The sequence below is a fragment of the Tursiops truncatus genome, chromosome 14, assembly GCF_011762595.2.
Source record: "Tursiops truncatus isolate mTurTru1 chromosome 14, mTurTru1.mat.Y, whole genome shotgun sequence".
Lineage (NCBI taxonomy): Eukaryota > Metazoa > Chordata > Mammalia > Artiodactyla > Delphinidae > Tursiops > Tursiops truncatus.
Genome location: NC_047047.1, coordinates 24,196,780 through 24,219,958, shown reverse-complemented (window position 1 = coordinate 24,219,958; position 23,179 = coordinate 24,196,780). Strand labels below are relative to the sequence as shown.

At 35.7% G+C, this 23,179-nt stretch overlaps 1 protein-coding gene and 1 non-coding gene across 3 annotated transcripts in view; both read right to left on the bottom strand.

Annotated features, from left to right (window-relative positions):
* Positions 1-205: 205 nt before the first annotated feature.
* GCFC2 (GC-rich sequence DNA-binding factor 2) overlaps positions 206-23,179 on the bottom strand; it is a 73,781-nt gene continuing 50,807 nt past the window's right edge. Inside the window, exons 10-17 of one of the 2 annotated variants that reach the window (XM_019942159.3) lie at positions 22,760-22,959; positions 20,920-21,070; positions 15,018-15,142; positions 8,906-8,982; positions 7,367-7,433; positions 5,266-5,412; positions 2,066-2,190; positions 206-1,234 (exon numbers count right to left, since the gene is read on the bottom strand). In XM_019942159.3, the coding sequence (XP_019797718.1) occupies positions 1,117-1,234; positions 2,066-2,190; positions 5,266-5,412; positions 7,367-7,433; positions 8,906-8,982; positions 15,018-15,142; positions 20,920-21,070; positions 22,760-22,959 (1,010 nt within the window). In that variant the 3' untranslated portion in view covers positions 206-1,116. Of the gene's footprint in view, positions 1,235-2,065; positions 2,191-5,265; positions 5,413-7,366; positions 7,434-8,905; positions 8,983-15,017; positions 15,143-20,919; positions 21,071-22,759; positions 22,960-23,179 lie in introns of those variants that run through there. The other variant, XM_019942160.3, reaches the window with a different exon arrangement.
* Positions 11,251-11,354, bottom strand: LOC117307998 (U6 spliceosomal RNA). Its single transcript, XR_004521939.1, has one exon. It is a non-coding gene; the product is annotated as a U6 spliceosomal RNA (small nuclear RNA).

Genomic DNA, 23,179 nt, shown 5'->3' with positions numbered 1-23,179 from the left:
ACCATTGTAAAGCAATTATACCCCAATAAAGATGTCAAAAAAAAAAATTTGTTTCCTGTCTAGGCCTACCACCAATGACAAAAAAAACCACAACAAAAAATAGTAACTACCTAACAAGCGATAACTTAGTACACCAAAAACATACACAAATTTAAAGAAAATGGCAAATGAGGGAAACTATAACATAGCACATTCAAAACATGGGTATCTTTGTTTTGTTTTTGTTTTTATTTTTGGCCGTGCTGTGTGGCTTGCGGGATCTCAGTTCCCCGACCAGGGATCGAACCTGTGACCTCGGCAGTGAAAGTGCAGAGTCCCAACCACTGGATGCCAGGGAATTCCCAGAACATCAGTATCTTTAAAATATAAAGCTCTTACAAATCCATAAGAAAAAGATGAATAGATATTTCAAAAAGAATTACAAATGGCCAAAAGACAAGTAGTCACTCTCTAATAGCCAAAACAAATCATTAAAATAAGATTTTTTTCACCTATTAAGTGCAAGTGAGTTAAAAAAAAGAAAATACCTATTGCTGGTAGAGATTCATTGACCTTTCTTAGACTTCTGTTGGTACAATACATTGGTACACATTTCTGAAGAACAATTTGACAAGCATTAGTTATCAAAAGCCCTAAAATGCCTTAATCAGAATACTTAACAAGTAATTCATCCCGATTAAGATTTTCATTTAAACTCATCTGTAAACAGAGATAGTTAAAATGAAGAGAACTAAAAGAGGTTTTTATGGTTCAGGACAGAAGACCATCCAAGGCCAAAACAGCTATAACAAGCTTCCTTCAACTCCTTTCTTAAGCTGGAAAAGTCGATGGAAAAATCAAATGGAAATGGAAATATGTTAAACTCTTACTGTTCCTGTGTGTCTAATTCCTGCAAACACTGCAAAAAAAAGGGGCAGCCTTTCATGATACCAGAAGGTAGAAGGTGGAAGGAATGGAAAGACAGAGTCCTGCTTTTTGGGTGTTGCAAATCCTCCCCTCCATTACTGGGAATAAAGAAGTGGCAACATTTTTTCTTTTTTTCCTTCTTTCTCCAAGCAAAAGAGCCAAGTGTGACTATATTAAAACCTCATTTTAGTACTTTCCTATAAAGTTCACTCAAACTTCTTCAATTACTGATTTAAGATGGTCTAGGTGATATTCTTCTATGAAGGATTCTGCTTGATTCAAAGCTTTTATTTTCACCAGAATAAGAATTATTTCTTTGACTTCATCCCTGAAAAAAAAAACAAAAAAGCATTTTCCCTTTTAGAAATGCAATGTGTAAGGGCACAGTGAATCATAAGTAGTTAATCTGAAACAAAAACTTTACCTTATGCCAATATCTAAGATAGCATAAAATATTTAGATGCTACCTTCTCCACATAATCATGAAGTTCCAATACAGACTATTAGTGGATGTATTCTGGCAAATTTTAATGTGAATGACTATAAAAAAGGAGAAAAGCATAGATCAAATCTATCAGAAATCTGACTTGTGGTTTGCTGCTACCAGCAGCTTATATGGGCTATCCTGGCAGCAGTATTTATCCACAGATATCATCAAATGCTACAATTTGAGGTTTTAACTTTTTTTCTTTTTGGAGAGGTGGTTTACCAGAATACCACTGTATGTAAATCCTTAAACATCTAGTGCTGTGAATGAGATATCCAAAACAGAGATCTAGCTACTGCTGGGTAAATGCCAGGTTGCAGACCTGTACATAACAAATGTTGAGATTTTGAAATGGCTAGGAAAATTAAGAAGACATTTAAAACATGCTTGATAAGAGGCTTTTGATTTATAGTTTTAATTTTAAATTCCCCTGTGATACAGTTTTCTGGAAGTGCTTATTTTGGAAGAGATTTACATTTAAAAATATGAACTAATATGCATGAGGTGTGAATATAAAATATTGAGTGATTCTAAAGATCATACATGAAAATATCTCCTAACTCTTCAGTGACAGTCTTAGATTTTTAAAAGTAAAGTACAAATCTTTCTAAAAATTGCTAAGAATGGAACCCTAAACTATGCTTATGGAGGTACAAATAAAATATGCATTACCTGATTTCACTTGTAGATAATTTACGTGCAGACTGCAGTAAAAACTGGATGAAGTTTTCTAGCTGGGGAATAGATGTTCTCATGGCAGAATTTTGGAACCATTTTTCTGGTAAACATGCTGCTATCTGATAATCGAAACACATTATTTTTAATAATGACAGTTATTATCTAAGGACTTTAGCTAACATAATTTCATTTAATCCTCATAGTACTCATGTTGGTTGAGTATTATTCTTCCATTTTATAGTTCATGGTTAAATAACTTTTGAGAATTTCCCCTTTTTCTGTCAAGGTTTTATACTTAAAAAAAAATCATATTTTGATACCGAGAGCTTAAAATAGACTACTCTTTATAAATACTTCCTAGTACTTGTAATACTTTCAATACTCTGTATTCCTGAGCGATTAAATTGTACAAAACATTTATAACTAAACACCAGAAATGTGTAGACACAAAATACTTTGTTAACATACCTACATTTGACCCTTAAACAATGCAGGGGGTTACGGGCAGTGACCCATTCGCAGTCGAAAACCAGTGTATTAACTTTACAGTCGGCCCTCCATATCTGTGGTTCGGCATCCAAGGATTCAACCAACTGTGGATTGTGTAGTACTCTAGTATGTATTTATTGAAACAATCCATGTAGAAGTGGACCCATGCAGTTCAAACCTGTGTTGTTCAAGGGTCAACTGTATAAAATAGGTACTTTTTTTTTTTTTTTTTTTCTGCGGTATGGGGGCCTCTCACTTCTGTGGCCTCTCCCGTTGCGGAGCACAGGCTCCGGACGCGCAGGCTCAGCGGCCATGGCTCACGGGCCCAGCCGCTCCGCGGCATGTGGGATCTTCACGGACCGGGGCACAAACACGCGTCCCCTGCATCGGCAGGCGGACTCTCAACCACTGCGCCACCAGGGAAGCTCAAAATAGGTACATTTAATATGATTTCACAGTAAGAAATTGGGTGAGTTTGTGTATAATCTACATGAAGAAATAAATCAAGGTCATTCTAAGATACACTGAGTGAAAAAAATTAATTATGGTTTTGATTTTCTTGTAATTTAATACATTTCTTTAAATGTCCATGGCAGCATAAAGAGTCAATGTATGTGCATTCATTTTTTTTCTTTTGGGGGGGAAAATAACCCCAAACAACACTTACCATCATCATGTTAAAGGTAATGCATGATTTGGGGAAAAGTTTTGGAAAAAAAGAAAAATGTTAACAAAATAAAAAAGAAAAGAAAAACGTCCTCATAGCAGAAGGAAGAATTTTTTTTAAAAAAGGAGAGAGAATGGGAGCAAGGAAAAATCTGAGATCATACTATTTAAAGAAATTCTTGGTTTTGCTATAGTTGGTAAGATCAAGATCAGTACGTACTTCTAGAAAGTAGAAAGTTGCACCATATATATATTATAAAATATGTTAAATGAAAGTTCTGGAATGCACTCTTTCTAAAATAAATCTGACTGGTCAACACTGAAAACACAGTTGAGGAAAATGATTTACCCTATTTTTTAATCACCTTTATCAATTATCCAGAAAAAATACAGACACACTGATTGCCTAAGGCAGAAAGTCCTATAAGTCTTATCATGCAAACTGTATCTTTTTAAAGTTTAAAAACCAGCCCTTACTGGCTTGGAATTTAATGTCATTTGCCCTTGCTTTCCCCTTGTTTTGTACCACAAGTCTCAATAAAATTCTGAAGGAACTATCTAGCTTTTCCATAAATGATCCTGGGACTTATAAACACATTGTCTTGGTCTGGTTTTCTGGCCACAAGCTGTGGAGAGAATGTCATATATCCTCTTCCTTACTTCTGCATAGTAGAGCCTACGGTCAAAGAGAACTAAACTGAAACCTGAAACACACATAGGATGGATGATGATTGAAATTTCTGGTAGATAATGTAGTTTAAAACTACATGAAATAAAAACCACAGCTAGAAAAATGGAGGTTGTCTAGGAACTGCTATCTAATATTACATATATATTTATATTTTTAAAAATTTTATTTAAGAATGTAAATATTTTCCCACATTCTTAAAATGTTTTCCTCATGACTTTTATCTTATGGATAGACACTAATGTTTTTAGACATTTAGGTTCTTTCCAACTGTCAGCTATTATAAATAACGCTACAATACTATTCTTTGTACGTAGAAACCTTTATGCACATCTGATTTTTTAACATAGGATAATTTCCTAGAAGTAAAACTGCTGAGTAAAAGGGTATAAACTTTAAAGGTTTTATATCAATCATGCCAAAATAGTTTCCAGAATTGTATTCCTCTTTCCATAGTGCAAAAACTATTTCCCAGAATTGCCACTCCATACGTTCTAGATGAATGGTATTCCTGGAATGATGTGGGGCTGTTGTTTCCCTGTGCTTACGACAATACTGGAAATTATAATGGAAATAACAGCAAAAAATTTGCCAGCATAACAGGTAAAAACAATATCCTTACTGTATTATTTGCAATTCTCTGATTATTAGTATTGTTAATATTTTCCACATGTTTAGAAGTTATCTTTGCATATTCTTGTTTTGGTGAATTAGGCAATTCACCATGTTGCATGTCTTTGGGTCATTTTCAATAAGAATATTTGAATTGTTTACTGCTTTTTAAAAATGTGGGTATTTATCCTCGTTATGCATTGTAACTTATTTTTCTGTTTTTCAACTTTCTTTTTAACTTTTCGTTATAGAAAATTTCAAACATAAACAACAGGAGAAAGAGTAAGTATAGTGAGCCCAATGAACCCATCTTCCAGTTTTAACAATAATCAAATAATCCTGATACATTTTTGGTTTACTGAAGTTTTATATTTTTGTCAAATCTATTATTTTTTCTCACCATTTTTGCTTTTAAGTTCAGAAAGGACTCCCTTAACATCAGGTATAGTCATTTATCTTCTTCGTACAATATTTTATAGTTTCATTTTTTTACACTTAATTCTTTACTTCACCTGTAATTTACATTGGTATGTAGTGAGAGGTGAGGATCTAACATTCATTTTGTAAACAGTTAACCAGTATACTTTTTTAAAATACTGGGTTCTTCTGGGTTTCTAGTCTGTTAAATTAATTTGTTGTTAATGTGAGTACCATAATTTTAATTATTTTGCTACAAAATTGATTTTAATAACTAAATTTTAAAAATGATAAAATTAGAATCAGTTTCTACACAACTTACCTGGTTGCACTTTTTAACAACATCTGGCCCAGGTATGGCATTGAGAAGAGCTATAATAAGATAACGATTCAGCAGCTTCCCTAGTCCTAGCTCTTGCAAAGTGTCTTCTGGGAGGAGTTCATTCCAAAGAAGAATATTGCGGAAGAGCTAAAACACAATAAAATGTCAAGTGACTATGTACCTTTTCTCCAAAGGAAAACTGTAATAGTATCCAACAAACATAAAAAGTTGGTCAAACTCTTCTAAACTCTCACTACAATTGGCACTGTTGGAACTGTAAATTTTAGAATCAACAGAAAACATTTCTGAATAAACACTTGATTCTTTCCAACCTCCATATATTTGTTCATCCTATTTTCATTTTTTTAGGACAACCGCTCAAAATCTATTTCAAATTACCTTGCTGGAGCCTTTCCTGATCAATAATCTTCCTTCTCAATCCATACTCTCCTGGAGGCTCGGGCCATCAGATACAAGACCACAGGACCTCAGGATTCATAAAAGCACTGCTGTTAAAGCCTGTGTTACTGTTACCAATGTGTGACCTTCAGAAATCAATCAAACCTGAGAACCTCACTGCTCTAATATAGAAAATAAGATTAATAATAACCTGTGACTTTGGAGATACCTTGGGTAAAATACTTTTTAGAAAATCTAGTAAAAGTAACATGGGTTGCATTTCCCTCCTCTAAATGCAGATCTTTCTGTGAATTTTATGGTCTCTTCCACTTTCTTTCCAGTAATATATGTATCACGCTAGGTGCTAAACTACATCCAATTGTACTAATATGCAATGCCTTTTCACAATGTCATTTTTGATGTTGCTCCCTCTTCTTGAAAAGCCTTTTCCCTGACTCAACCACATGACAAGTATTGATTCACCCTATCAAAATTGTTCTTGCTGAGGTCACCCACTACCTTATCATCATCAAATCCAGTAAAAAAATTTGTCTTCTTTCTAATTCTCTTCAGTGGCATTAACGCTCTGTCTTCGTTCTTGAAGGCACTTCACTTAGTTTCCCTGATGCCACTCTCTTATGATCATTCTTAGTTTCACAACTCATTCTTAAGGCCTCTCTGAAGACTCCACTTTCTCTGCCCACCTCTTATCTCAGTATCTCCTAAGGGTCTATCCTTAGCCTTCTTCTCATGCTTCACGCAATCTCCTCAGAGGTTGTCATTCATGACCATGCCTCCAAATATTGCCTATATGTGGTTGACTCCCAAATCTCCAGCTCAGATCTGTCCCCTGCAATTCAGAATCATATATCCAATTGCCTCCATTTGTCCCATAGATATTAAATTCACTATGTCCAAAACAGATCTTATCTCTCCTCCCAAACCTTTTCTTCTTCCTGTAACCCCTCCAAGTCCTCAAAGAATGTCATCATAAGTTACCAGGTTGCCAAAGTCAAAAACTTGACTAACACCCTACATTCTTCATACGTAATTAATATCTTTTGAATCCATCTTTTCCTTACCTTCCTTTGCCACTGACTTAGCACCAACTTCATCCTGTATCATTTAGACTAGGGGTGAGACAACTATGGCTTGTGATATAAATACAGCTTACTGCCTGTTTTCGTAGAGTTGGTGAACTAAGAATGTTTATTTATTTATTTATGTATGTATTAAAGTATTTATTTATTTGGCTGCGTCAGGTCTTAGTTGCGGCATGAGGGATCTTCATTGCAGCATGCGGGACTGTGGCACGTGGGCTCTTTAGGTTGTGGCATGCGGACTCTTAGTTGCAGCATGGGAGATCTAGTTCCCTGACCAGGGATCAAACCCCCAGGCCCCTGCATTGGGAGCGTGGAGTCTTAACCACTGGACTGCCAGGGAAGTCCCAAGAATGGTTTTTATAATTTTAAATGACAGTAAAGCTTACTGAACCAAAGACATGTGCTCATTTGTTTACATATTGTCTATGACTGTTTGTACTACAGTGGCGGAGCTGAACAGTTCAACAGAGACCATATGACCTACAAAGCCTAAAATATTTACTGTCTGGTCCTTTACAGAATTTTGCTGATCTTCACTCTATAGTAAACTTTTTAAAAAATAAAAACAATTATTTTTATTTCTGCCGTTTTCTGCTTACCTTTAGACCTGACCAGAACTGTCTTTCTTGGAACTTTGAATGTGGTGACATTCTGTTTTCTACAGCACTAATTTGAAGCAAAAGAAAGAGAAAGAAGAAAATGCAAATGACTGTTCTTCTTTCAGAAACAGAGTTTAAAAACCTGAATGGTTTTGTTTTTTTAAAATCAACCAAACTAAGCCTTAACAGAATATAAAAGGAGGTGCTCTGGTGATATCTACTAAAATTACAAATGCATGCACACTTTGACTCAATAAATCCATGTCTGAGAATGCCTCCTGTAGATACATTTCCACATGTACAGAATAATATGTCCGTAAAATTATTCCCAACATTGTTAGTAATGGTTTACTGCTTACATTCTCGTCAATTACAGTACATCTATATAATGGCATATTGTGCAGCTTAAAAAAGACTGAGGAAACAACTTATGTGATGTCATAAAAAGATCTCAAAGATGTACTAAGTCAAAAAAGTAAGGTACAAAACAATGGTTATGACTACAATATACTTACTTTATAAGTAAATATATAAAAAAGGAGAGGAAAATAAGATTAATTCTAATTGCATTATAAGTATTAAGATTCTATAAGTATTTAATTCTAATTGCATAAAGAAATTCTGAAAAGGTAAAAAAAATTACCAACATTGGGCATTCTTGCATGCATGTATGTGTACAGAGAAGGAAGGTCAAAAACTGGGTGGATGGAGGTCAGGAATGGGAGGAAGTAAGACTTTTCCTTTTAAACATAAAGTTTAAAAATACACATTCATACTTTTTAACCATGGGACTATATTACTTATCTAAAATATTACAAACCTTACTGGGGGGGAATTTTTACATGCAGGCATCTCTTCAGGATTCACATTAACTAGCAAGCTTAGAAGTTCCTTTCTTTTCTTTCCATACAGCTCTTCCATCCTGTAAGTACTCTACAGCTTCAGTTCATGATCCATTACTATAACTGATGCCTTCTTAACAAATGTAAGAATATGCATCAAATACTACTTGTTTGATCATTTAAAGGTAAATACAGAATTCAAAGATGCAGTTTCTGGCCCCTCAGTGATGTTCCAGGCCTTATGCTGGGCTTTCCGTGTCAGGCATTGTTCTGAGCACTCTCTTCATCTTCACAATGTCCTGTGAGGTAGGCATTAATGTAATGCCCAATTTTATATACAAGGACACTGATGCACAGAAAGGCCCAAGGTCAAATATCTAGTAATGGTGAATCTGGGCTCCAGAATCTGTGGTTCTAAGCACTCTGCCATGCCAACTGTCATGTTCTTAGGAATATCATTAACCACCACCCCCAACCAAAAAACCCCCCTAAAACCTATGTCCAAGTGCCAGACATCATACACGGCAATATAAAAGGTGACTGAAAAATATTTGTTGAAATCTCAATTTGCATCCTAATAGGTTATGTGTGTTTTGTAAACACTTAATACATTTAGTGTCTTCTACATTACATTCTTAAATGAATCTGTATTACAGGAGTAACTATTTCATAAAATCTAGAAATTAGCAACTCTTACCTCTCTGGATATAGAGGAATAAAAACATCATCATCTATTGCCTTCTTCATTCTTGAAACAATGGGTTTAAGTAAATCCTATTTTTAAAAAATTTAAAAGCATCACTGATAGTTATAGGTAGAAATGTGTTTACCAAAAGAAGCAATTTTAACAGAATAGTGCAAATTTGTACACACTCACAGACTTAGGTGTTAAAATAACTATCAACTAGGTACAAGAGAACTTCGTTCATCCATGGTGTTGCATGTTGCAGTAGTTGGTGCCTTTTCACTGCAGCACAATATTCTGTTGCATGATGGAACATTTATTTAGATGGTCTTCAGTTTAGGGGTTACTATGAATCATGTTGCTATAAAAGTTCTTGTAGAACATGTCTTTTAGTATGCATGGGCATACAATTCTAATGGGCATATGTAGAGATAGAACTGCTGGAATACAGTTCATGTTTATATGTTCAACTTTGTACAGAATGCCAAATTGTTTTCTGAAATAGTGGTATGCCATTTATATTCCCACTAGCCATGTATGAGAAATCCTGTTTCTCTACACCCTTACTAAATCCTGGTATTTTTAGGGTTTTTAAATACTTGCAATTCTGGTGAGTATGTAGTCATATTTTATTATGTTTTAATTTTTATTTTCCTATTGAGTAATCTGGTGTTAAGCATCTTCTCATATTCTTATTTACCATTTGGATATGTCCCTTTGCAAAGTATCCAATTAAGATGCTTGTCTACATATGTTTTTTTTTTTAATTTAAATTAGGTTCTATCTCTTATTGATTTGTAGATGCTTTATAAATATGGTTTCTTCACTGGTTTGTCAATATCCTTTGACATAGTATATTCACTTTGGCAAATTCATTTTATTGTTTGTATATCAAAAATTGAACATAACCAAAACATTGAATCATGGGAACTTTTAAGGACATCATGTTATGTCCATCCAGTGCATGAAATATTTAGCTAAAGTTTACGAAGACTGTAGTAACATGCAAATTTAAATGTTTAATATTTAAGTGGAAGAAGTAGGATACAAGTGTACAAGTCCATTAGTATTAAAATTCTGAAATAAAAGGTAGGCTGAAAATATCCTACAGCGGTATCAGTCTTTATACTAGGATAAAAATTTCTATAATAAGATACTGGTCTTACACTTAAAAAAGGAATCCATATTTGAAAAATGGAAACGGCATACTACATATTAGAGGGAAAGTTATTTTTTTAAGTCAGTGACAATGTGTGTAGCACAAATTAAGCTGTCATATACCCTGTACTAAGCAAGTTACTCATAAATGTAGAATTCAACCAAATATATTTTTTCATAAAAGGTGTATCTAACTGAAGTCCTGTTTCTCTTTTCACTTAAATATCTGTAACATATTCCTCAAATGGCTGCATATCATTAAAAACAAAAACTCAATTTTCTTTTACTCTCTCAAACATTTTGAATTCTTTTTTTTTTTTTTTTTTTGCGGTACGTGGGCCTCTCACTGTTGTGGCCTCTCCCGTTGCGGAGCACAGGCTCTGGACGTGCAGGCTCAGTGGCCATGGCTCACGGGCCCAGCCGCTCCGCGGTATGTGGGATCTTCCCGGACTGGGGCACGAACCTGTGTCCCCTGCATCGGCAGGCGGACTCTCAACCACTGCGCCACCAGGGAAGCCCTCTTGAATTCTTTTAAAATACAATTATGCTTTGATTTTTTTCCACTTAATGTAAATGATTTTGAATCTCAGCCTTGATAAATATTTCCATATTAATTTTTGTTTCTTAAAAATAGTTCTCTAAAAAATGCTATAAAGGACTTTATTGAGTCAAATGACAGAAGTAGAATATGGATGGTAGATTAAGTACTGTTAAATTTACTGAAATTGCTAACTGTACTATGGTTATGTAACAGACTATCCTTAGCAAATATGCAACTTACTCTCAAAGTGTTCAGGAGAAAAAAAATTGTGTGTGTGTGTGTGTATATCTAATGGGAGAGCAAACACTAATGCAAATGGGGCAAAATATTAACGACAAGTCAATCTGGGTAAAAGGCCTATGAATATGCTATTTTTAATCATGAGAGTTTTCTGTAAGTTTGCCATTATTTCTAAATAATTGTTTAAAACAAAAGAAAACTTAAATTCACATATTTTATAACTTGGAGCTCATTAACTTTTCCAAGTAGTAAAATATCTTTGGTGGAAAAACAAAGTTCTCTAAAGCGTAAAGTTTTAACAACTACAGACACTTCTGTACACAGACTTTATTTTTATTTTATTATTTTTATTTTCTTATTGAAAGGTTCTTTAAATTCTACAATGCTTTACAATTTTCAAAAGTTTCACACACATGATAAAAATATGGGATGCTTCATGAATCTGTGTGTCACCCTTGCACAGGGGCCATCCTAATCTGTGTATCATTCCAATTTTAGTATGTGTGTTGCCGAAGTGAGCACTGTATAGAGACTCTAAAACAGCTCTGAAAAGGCACTTAAAAGCTCTGGCTAGTAGTTTTTATGATGCTCTGCATATCCATAGTGATAATCCTGGGTGGCATGGGCAGATGTTGAGGCCCTCAGGGGAGAATGAGAGTAGGTGCTCACCACAGCAAGAGCAGCATTACTTTTGTGTGTGTCTGTGTACAGGGATGTGTAAGACTTTATTTGAAAAGTTTCTGTGGATAGAAAAAGAAATTTGAAAACTACCAATCTATCTAAGCATTCATCTGATGTCACTTTCACATTTCCACTAACCGGTCAACCGGTCAACCAACCTATGCACTATCCCCTGAGGCTGTGCATAACTTCGGGCATCTTTTGACTATTAGATTTCAGTTAATGAGAAACAAACTTCTCTCCCCTACTACACCTTCCATACGTTGGTCCCGGTTACTTCTCAGGATCATGCAGAGCAAATCTAATCATCCTTCCCTATGAAAACTCTTCAGGTTTAAGATTGATATCTCACTTTTCTACATTTTCTCTTTCCCATACCATCTTAGACACTCTCCATTTAATATACTTTAACCTAAAATTAAATGCAAAATACCCAGGCAAGTCTTACTTGTGAGGAAAGCACATACAACATTTTTACTCAAAAGAGCAGACACCTAGTAGGATGAACTCCCATTAGTCTTTCTGCTACTCAAGTGACACTGTTGACTCATATTGGGTTTACGGTTGATTATAATCCCTCTCTGTTACCTATGGTTGCTTCAAAGCTTGCCTCTCCCATCTTGTATTTATGCAGTTGAATTTTTGAACACAATGGTAGGACATATGTATATTCCTTTTACATTTTATGTTTTGAGAGTCAGTCCATTTTCTCAGTATTTTGAAATTCTTTTGGATTCTAATTCTTTTATCCATAGATCTATGACAGAATTCCTAGCTTTCTGCCATTGAGAAATTTTATTAGCATGTATTTTACATCTTCATCCAGTTCAATAAAAATACTGAACAGGACAAAGCTGAGAAGATTCTGGCCCTATGGGTCAGTATTCTTTAGGTATACTCTACCAGTTTTCTATATATCTGACTATACCATATCTTTTCCCATTTGACCCATAAGAAAATCTTAACATATTTAAATACATTATCTACTGTACCTGTACAGTACCTTATTTATCAGTGAAAGTAACTGAGATAATATGGAAGAATATGCTTTGATAAACAGTTGTTTGTATTTAGGAACCCCATCAATGAAAGATTACAGTAAACACTGCTTTCTTATTTTAAGTGCTCGTAATCCATCTCTGTAATAATCTATTTTAGAACATTAACCAGAATCAAAACTATTCTCACCAGACATTAGTTTACAGAATCATTTGTTTTTCACTTCAAAATCAGGAACTATGCTGTCTGACTTGTTCTTCTGGAACCTTTCTCATTCTCTTCAATTCTTAAATATCACTGAAACAAATCACTGGCAAACTGTGTTACTAACCTGGAATATTACGTAGTACACTGACTCTCAAGTAGGGATAATTTTGCCATGCCTCAGAATATTTAAAGTCTAGAGATATTTTTGGTTGTCAAGACGGGGAAGTGCTACTGGCATCTAGTGAGTAGAGACCAGGGGATCTTAATGCATAGGACAGCCTCCCACAAAGAACTATCTGTTCCAAATGCCAAGAGTGCCGAAGTTGAAAGTCCTGATGTAGTTCTAGTCTCCTACGAATGCAAAGACCCCAATTTCAACATTCAGAGTGGGATGGCTTCCAGAATTAAAATTACCAGTATAAAGACTTCATGAGTGAATCCATAATACCACTGAAAGACTTTAGTGGTTACAAAGTGCTGGGCCTGCCACTTTAATCTTTTAAAAGTGACTTGGAACTCTGGGCCCCAGCTCCTTCACCTGTAAAATGCAATTAAAGTCAACACATTTTACAAGGTTGCGAGGATCAAATGAGAAAATGTGAAAGTGTTTAAAAAATGGCAAAGCACTATTTACATTTGGGCTATAGTTAAATAATCCCACATAGAGAGCAAATACAGGACTATATAGCTGCTTCCTTGTAGCTCTAACCTACTAATCTTGGTTCTATGCTTTATAACAACACAGAATAAATCTATTCCTTCTTCAAATATAAACACCATCTCTATGCACATCTTCTTTTTAGTTGAATCTCTCTAATTCCTGCATGATTTTCACATGTTTTTATCCTGTTGGGGGTAAGTGGAAAATGCCCTTTCTCCATCAGTTGCTACTGTTCAAATCCTATTCCTTCCTTCAGGTCCCTGCTCAAATGCCACATCTAACAAAAATTCTTTCACTGCAGAAAGTAAATTCTCTCTCCTGCCTCTCTTTTGAGGTTCATAGCCCTTTATCTGGGCCACTCATGGGGAGGCAATGTGGTCAGTGAGATGAGCCTGGGCTTTAAAGACTAATAACCAAGGTACAAATCCTAGTTCTGACTCAAGGCTTTACTGTGAACAACTTTTCAAGATTCAGATTCTTCAACTGTAAGATTAAGCTATCACCGTTGTTAATAGGATTGCTGGGACTAAGTGGGATGATACAAGAATAAGACCTAACAGAGTGCCTAGTACATAGCAGGAGTTAGATAAACAAGTGCTCCTGGTCATTCCCACTTACTTCCTATTTGAAGTAACAGTTTATGTACATCTTGTTTCCTCTAAGATAACATGCTTCTTAAAGGCAGAATCATGCTGGTATCCCTATTCTCCCTCTTATTTCTTACAACTTCCCTCCTTCATGACAGCAATTTCAAGTGCTAAAACTTACTGGTGTTCAGAATATGAATATGACACGTCTCCTTGCTTTTTCAACCATCTTGGTTATTCCACTCTGGGTACCCTCCAGTCTGTCAATCTCTCTCTTAATTCTCTTAAAACTCAACGTAAAATTGGTTTACTTATTTAACTGCATGAGTATACAATATTATCAACAAACAGAATTATAAAAAAGAGTACTACAATAAGAGTAAGATTCAACACTCTCAAAAGAGCCTCTAAAAAGTTCCTTCCTCTTTATGTCTTATGTTCAGTGAAAATTCTAAATTATGCTAAGATGAGAATCTATCCTATTGAAGCTTGAATCCTCAAAGAGATTACTGTTCTCAACTTTGGCAGATTATAGAAAACTAGTTAGTATAATGAATGTTAGCCTAGTTTTAAAATCATTGTTAAAGTAAGGTCATAATACTACTACACTTTTGCCAAAAAACAAAGGTAATTAGTATTTTTTTCTTTTAGAAGGAATGAATTTGCACTAATATATTTATGCCTTTTCGTCTCTGCAGGGCCAATGTATATTCACAAACCTGAAAGACAGCTGGCTGGGCCATGAGAACACAAATCACACCACTCAACAGAGAGAAATAAGCTAATAAGAATGAAAGTAATAATCTGGATCTTATTGAATGTATGTGTATCCTTTTATAAGCATTACCATTCCTGTAAGAGTGTTCAGAAATATCAAGGTGTATTCTTTCATCTTATTAATTATAAAGAGCAAAGAATGGTCAATCCTAAATATTTTTCCCTAAATAGTTTTCTGATAATTACGTCTGCATCTTCCGTAAACAAAGATTTATAATAAATTTTATTGATTTACAAATATATCAAGAAATTCATAATTCTAGAAATTATTACCTGTTTGCCTTTACTAATAACTTCATTTTCACAAGTGGAATGTTCTTCAAAAATCATTCTGCTCTGTGTTATTAAATTTGTTGTCTGTGAGGTTGACAAGGGATCCCAAATGAATTCTACAAAGTCTGAAACAAAAATTTTTGGTGGTGCACAATTTAGTTACTAGACTGAGCTTTGCTTGTCACATATAAACAATTGAGGCCTTCAGCAAACACTACTTCCCTCCTTATATGGTTTAAAATCCATGACAATCAGTACCATTATGTATTTGCATACACTCTCTGTTGTTGCAGTCTGGCTCAACTGCAACCCTAGTTAAATCACCTTGTCACAGCATCTGTGCCTGCAACCATGCAGCTAAAACATGGCTGGAAAAAAATACACTTTAAATTGATCACCATGAAACTCCAGTGAGACCTTACTGCTGCCCAGCAATCACATTCTGTTTCCCTGGCCCATTCTCCTTCCCTCTGGCCTAGACAATTATTTCCTGCCTTATCCTTTCTCCTTGCTCTCAGTTAATGGACTCTTCCAGATGACTACTTCTTATGTTTTCTTTTCTCCACACTTGCTCTCACTCTCTTCCCCATTTGATGAGAAAAATAGAATCAATCCGAAGAGAAGCTCCACAAGGTCCTCCTACAGCATGTACACAACTACAAGCACCTGTGCTCATAAACTCTAACTTGTCTCCTGTTCCTATGGATGAAGCACTACACTCCTTGCCAAGGCCAACACTTTATTTGTACAAGAGACCCCAACCCCTTTGGCTTTCTTGAAGATCCTATTCCCGGAATTCTGCCCTCTCATTTCCACTGGATCTTTTCTATCAGTCTACAATTATTTCTCTTGTATTAAAAATAATCCCTCTCTTGACCCTACTTTCCCCTCCAGTGCTGTTTTACTTCTTTGCTTCATTTTATAACAAAATTACTTAAAAAACTTCCTATCTCCATTTTCTCTCCTCAAACTCCTGAATTCACTTCAGTTAGGCCTTACCTCCAACTATTCTCCTAAACTACTCTTACTAAGTCACAGATAACCTTCACATTTGTAAAATCTAATGGTTGATTCTACTCCCCATCTGATTTATCAGCAACAATTGCAACACTTTTCTTTACTTGGCTTCCAGGATACTACTCCCGTTTCCCACCTACCTCTCTGGTCTCCTTTACTGTCTGTTTGACATCTTGTTGACTTTCTAAATGCTGGAGTACCTCAGGACTCTGGTCACTTACCTTCTCTTTCCTATTTATATTTATACTTTATACAGAATTCAACCACTTTCCAGCCACCTCCACTTTTAACACTCAAGCCTAAGCTACTATCATCTGTTGCTTGGATTACTGCAAAAGTTTCCTAACTGGGCTGCCTACAGTTCATTCTCAACACAATAACCAGAGTAATTCCGTTAAAATGTTAAGGCAGATCTCGTCACTTCTCTGCTCTAAACTCTCCAACTGCTTCTCACTCTTTCACTTAAGTAAAAGTCCTTACAAATAAGGTCCCATATGACACAGCCAGTCATCCTGCTCACCTCTTCTTAGTCTCCCCCTTGCTCACTCTACTAAAGTTACCCTGGCTTATGTGCTGTTTTTCAAGCAAATCAGGCTAGCTCCTGCCTCAGGGCCTTTGTACTTGCTGTTTCTGCTGCCTTGGATGCTGTTACCTCAGATATTCACATGGCCCACTTCTTTACTTCCTTTTGGAATCTGCTCATTTGTGACCTTCCCAGGAAAGCTTTCCCTGGCCAGCCTATTTTAAATTGCACTACTCTTTCATAATTTGTATCTCTTTCCCTTACTTTATTTTTCTCCTTGGCCCTTTTAACCCACATACTCTAGATTTTATTTATTTATCTTATTATCCTTTGTCTTCTTCATGGAATGTAAGCTCCATGAGAGCAGGGATTATTATTTTGTTCATTGTTGTATACACTGAAGTAACAACTGTGCTTGACCCTTGTAAAATACATGTTAAATAACTTTTTAAATTTTTCTTTGCGGTACGCGGGCCTCTCACTGTTGTGGCCTCTCCTGTTGCAGAGCACAGGTTCCAGACGCGCAGGCTCAACGGCCATGGCTCACGGGCCCAGCTGCTCCGCGGCATGTGGGATCTTTCCCAGACCGGGGCACGAACCCGTGTCCCCTGCATTGGCAGGCGGACTCTCAACCACTGCGCCACCAGGGAAGCCCTAAATAACTTTTAAAAATGTAAATAGGTTAAAAAGAAACATCCCAGGTCAAATATAAAACAGTGATTTCTCAGGCATCTAGAAGGTTAGGCTTGTAATAATCTTAGAAATATTTGGTCAACTAATACTGAGAGCCTACTATGCGCCTAACATTAACGACAGGAAACAAAGCAATAAGTAAGACTAGGTAACTGCCTCTGAACAATTCTGGCTAATGGCAAATACAAACATTTAGGTAAGCAATTATAATTTAATGCATAGATGCCACCCTAAGTATGAGTTCAGAGTGCCACAGGAACCCTGAAAGGTATGCCTAATCCAGTTCCTAGAAGTAATGTCCATACTGAGTTCTGAAAGATGAGGAGAAATTAGCTAGATGAAAGAGGTAGAGTTAGGGGATTTGTCAAGTGGATGGATGGCAGAAGGTATAAAGGCCAAGAAGAATATAGCTTAAGTCCAGTAGAGGTGGAAATGAGGGGAAGAAGGAACCGAGCATGGCAGGAGATGGGGCTAAAGCACTACTAAACAGAGACAAAATCCTGAAAGGCCTAGAAAGCATGTTAAAGAGTTTAGACTTCATCCTAAAGACAGTTAAGAATAATTAAAGTGTTTTACGTGAGGTATGACAGAATCAGACATACTTTAGATAGATCACCATGGTTTTTGTATAGAAAATGGGTTAGAAAAAGGAAAAAAAAACCAGACTTGGCAATTGCTTATATAAGGAGGTAAGAAAAAGGGAGGAGTGGATGACTTGAAAGTTCTGGTTTGAATATGTGGGTAGATGGAGGTACCATTTTCCAGACAAGGAATATAAGAGGAGCAGGTCTGCAGCAAAGATGGCAAGTATGATTTTGCATGTGGAGTTTAAGTTGTCAAGTAGATGTACTCAGAAGATACTTTGATAAGAGAGATCTGGTGCTCTAAGAAGACATCTGGACTTGTTCTTCCAGTTCTTTTTGATTTAAAATGAAGCAGAATAGTACCATCCAAAAGAACTTTCTGTGATGATGGAAAAAAACATCTTACATCTGCACTATTTAATATGATAGCCATGAGTGATATATGGCTACTGAAGATTTAAAATGTGTCTAGTGTGACTGAGAACTGAATTTTAATTTTACTAATTTGAAATTTATATTTTAATAGCTACATATTGCTAGTGGTTACCATACTGAGCAACACAGATATAGATGGCACTAGAGAAGAGTATGCCAGGGATTACCCAGGGAGCTCATGAAGAAGGTCCAGGATAGGACTTGAGAATAAATATACAGTATTAATTTCTCATAATGCTACTTATTTGAGGAACTGTTTAATTGTAAGTGAAATATTTGGAGTTTCCAGATGAGTACTTAAATGAGGCACATATATTCTATGCTATCATTAATAGTGCTTAATAGCTAAAAGCAAATAGTTAAAAGTACTATCTTTCTAAGATACCCATGATTGCACTACAAGTTATATGAAAAAAAATCTTTAAAGTATAGTCAAGTTGGCTGAGAAGCACTATAAAGTAAGTTGCTTCATCTTTTAAGAGTTCTGCAGACTTTGCTGTCAGAATTCATTCTCAGTGACATGGTGGAACAGAGCCTTATCAAGTACAATTTCAGATAAAACAAGTCTTCAGACTGAAGCACAAGCATCAATGCCCAAGGGCTTCTGAGTGCTGGTGGCAGATGTGAGGGAAATGTAGTAATGTTTTTTAAAGAAAGAAGAAACACACTACACAAAAATAAACTCAAAATGGGTTAAAGACCTAAATGTAAGGCCAGCCACTATAAAACTCTTAGAGGAAAACATAGGCAGAACAGTCTCTAACATAAATTTCAGCAAGATCTTTTTTGATCCACCTCCCAGTGAAAATAAAAACAAAAATAAACAAATGGGATCTAATTAAACTTAAAATCTTTTTTTGGGCCACGTCACATGGCTTGTGGGATTTCAGTTCCCCAACCAGGGATCAAACCCAGGACATCAGAAGTGAGAACATGGAGTCCTAACCACTGGACTGCCAGGGAATTCCCTAAACTTGAAATCTTTTGTACAGCAAAGGAAACCATAAACAAAACAAAGAGACAAGGCTCAGAATGGGAGAAGATATTTGCAAATGAAGGAACCAACAAGGGATTAATCTCCAAAACATACAAACAGCTGATGCAGCTCAATATCAAAAAAACAAATAACCCAATCAAAAAATGGGCAGAAGATCTGCATAGGCATTTCTCCGAAGAAGAAGACATACAGATGGCCAAAAAGCACATGAAAAGCTGCTCAACATCACTAATTATTAGAGAAATGCAAATCAAAACTACAATGGGGTATAACCTCACACCGGTCAGAATGGCAATCAACAAAAAGTCCACAAACAGTAAGTGCTGGAGGGGGTGTGGAGAAAAGGGAACCCTCCTACACCGTTGATGGGGATGTGAATTGGTACAGCCACTATGGAGAACAGTATGGGAGGTCCCTTAAAAAACTAAAAATAGAACTACCATAAGACCCAGCAATCTCACTCCTGGGCAAATACCTGGAGAAAACCATAATTCAAAATGATACATGCACCCCAATGTTCACTGCAGCACTGTTTTCAATAGCCAGGACATGGAAGCAACCTGAATGTCCATAACAGAGGAATGTATAAAGAAGATGTGGTACATATATACAATAGAATATTACTCAGCCATAAAGAAGAACAAATAATGCCATCTGCAGCAACATGGACGGACCCAGAGACTGCCATACTGGGTGAAGTAAGTCAGACAAAGACAAATATCACATGTTATCGCTTATATGTGGAATCTAAAAATAAGGGTACAAATGAATTTATTTATAAAATAGAAGTAGAGTCATGGATATGGAAAACACACTTATGGTTACCAGGGGATGGGGGGAGGGGTAAATCAAGAAATTGGGATTGACATGTACATACTACTATATATAAAATTGATAACTAATAAGGACCTACTATATAGCACAGGGAACGCTACTCAATACTCTGTGATGGCCTATATGGGAAAAGAATCCAAAAAGAGAGTGGATATGTATAACTGATTCACTTTGCTGTACATCTGAAACTAACACAACATTGTACATCAACCATACTCCAATAAAAATTAAAAAAAAAAAAAGAAACATAGGGGAGAAGTTACGAGAAAGAAAGAAATACATGTAGTAGTGATGAAAGTGTGCCCCTAATAAATGACTTATAAAAAAGTAACTAATGAAAGTAATGCTAGGGCTTCCCTGGTGGTGCAGTGGTTAAGAATCCACCTGCCAATGCAGGGGACATGGGTTTGAGCCCTGGTCCGGGAAGATCCCACACGCCGCAGAGCAACTAAGCCCGTGTGCCACAACTACTGAGTCTGCACTCTACAGCCCGCTCGCCACCAACTAGAGAAAAGCCTGCGTGCAGCAATGAAGACCCAACGCAGCCTAAAATAAAATTAATTAAAAAAAATAAAAATAAAAGTAACGCTAATGTCACAAATACTAAAGATCCAAAAGTATCAGGAGTTTGATAGTCAATCACTTGCACAAACAAGCATTTTTTAATCAGCTTAAATTATAACATCTATTGCTTTTTACTGCATATTACAGTTGCTGTGTTCAAAAACGTCCAAAAAAATTTGTGACTGTTAACAGAAATTAATGATCTCACACTTTGCCAAAGAACAATTTAATTTTATCAAGATTACAAAACAGTACCTGTAAGTCGAGGAATAATTGTTTTGCTGATGACAGTAGACAAGATTTTCTTATCAGAACTATCTTCCTTCTTTGAATCTTCCATACTGCTATCTATAAATTCTTCTATAGATGTGAACCATGGCATCTGTTTTAAACCTATGGAATCAAACTTATAAATAAAATTATCTAAGTTATAAATAAATTCTTAAACATTAGTTTATTTTTAAATAGTTAACTTTTTCAGTAATTACCAGAGCTTCTCTAAGGATCAAAGGAGAATAATTCCATATTTTAACCCAATGTATACAGTACTAGACCACCAAGGCTAGGCAGGATGACATGACTAAGACATGATGTCTAGGCAGTAGGACAGAACACTGCGTTTCATGCATTCATTCATATCCAGAAATGTCCACTATGTGTTCAGAGCCTACTACATGGCAGGTACTGTTAGGAGCAAAGTATACATTTATAACAACAGCAGTTAAAATAGCCACGTAATTTATTTATAAAAATACACTTAGCTCACGCAAAATTCACTTCTGGCTCTCTCGAGTCTCACTGGCACAAATATATACTTTGCATGTGGTTTAGCTTATTATTAAACAAACAGCAGATGGCCAATTATTATTTGTTGAATAACTGAATGAACAGATCTTTGCTAGATGTAACAGAGTACTCAGTTCAGCTGGAGTGGTTAACAACTAGGCTGCCTTCCGACCAACTATCTACCACTTTCTTAGGGATAAGCTTGGCTCCTAAACTATGAACACTGCATGGCCCTAACACAGAGCCTAAAGGCATGCATGACTAGAGCGAGGAAGATAAAACGACAAGGATCCATCCTTTACTTTGTTAAATCTTTATTTTCAGCTCTCCTTTCTTCCTAGAGTTTCATTTTCTCATTTCTGTTTGCGTAACAGGCATATCCACATGGATGTCCCATCATCATTTCATTGTCTATAAAGTAAAACTTCCATCAAAACCGTTTTCCTGTCTGAAAAGTCACCATTTTTATGAATGGAACTACCATTGTACTAATAACTCAGACTCCAAATCTTGAGGTCATCTTTCTGATATGTTGTGTTAGGTTTATTCTCAGTATTTTACTGATTCTTACTTCATAACGCCACTTGTAATCAACACTTTCTTTCTCTTCCCTTTGTCACTATCACCCCACGTGAGGAATTCTTCACCCTGCACTTGGGCTACAGCAATAGCCTTTCAGTATAGACCTTCAACTTTTTCTCCCTAGCCTCCAAGTTAGCCTGTTGCTCAGGGCTTCCTAAAACATTACCTTCATCATGTCACGCCTCCCATTATCTATCAAAACAAGTTCATATCTCTTAATTTAGGATCTATGCAGTCTCTACTAAACTAATATTTCTCCCTATGTACCTTCATAAAATACCTTTTCCTTCCTCTGTCTTCCTGTTTAAATTCTATATATCCTTCAAATCCTCATTTAAATTCCTCATCTTCATTGTAGCTTTCCTAGCCAAGTATTCCCATTATGTCATCTCCAACTTCAGAACTCTTGGTACCTATTTTGAATTTCACTCAAACAGACTCTAAAATTCTTAAGGTCTAATACTACCTTTACTTTTTTAAGTGATCTTAAACTTATCATAGAAGAAGATTTAAAAGAAAAAGTGTTTCCTTTACTGATGTTAAGTGTCACTCAGCCTTAAAAACAGAGTGAGAACCAAGAAAAGATGAGTGCAGACTATTACTCCAAAGCACAAATTATCAATTCCAACTCTAAAGGAATGGTACTTTATAGTTAACCTGATAACTAGAGGATTTAAGTAACTAAATGTGATCAGGATGATTTTTTTCACATGTTAAGCTTATGTACCTTAAGAGGATTCCAATCAATCAACTGAAATCGTATTAGGGGATTTAAAAGCTTCGGAATGCATAAACTAATGAAAGCTTCATAATAAGAATCAGGAAACTTTTCTCGCCATTGTTGAAATTTCAATAAAATATTCTGGATATTACAAAAATCATCGTGTACGTCTTCAAAAATCTTCTTATGATCCCGTAAAATGTCACCTGTGAAGAAAATGAGTCTCTGTATATTATGCATTTTAAGTTTGTGATCTTGAAGTTTGTTTCCTATAAACATAGTTATGTATAACTTATGTAATCAACTGAGCTGAAAACTATCCTTTGACGTTAACATATAAATTAGGTTTTATTAAAAAAACACTTTAGTAACAATTGACACTAATAAAGTCTGCCATTTATTGAGCCCCTGCTATATGCCAAAACA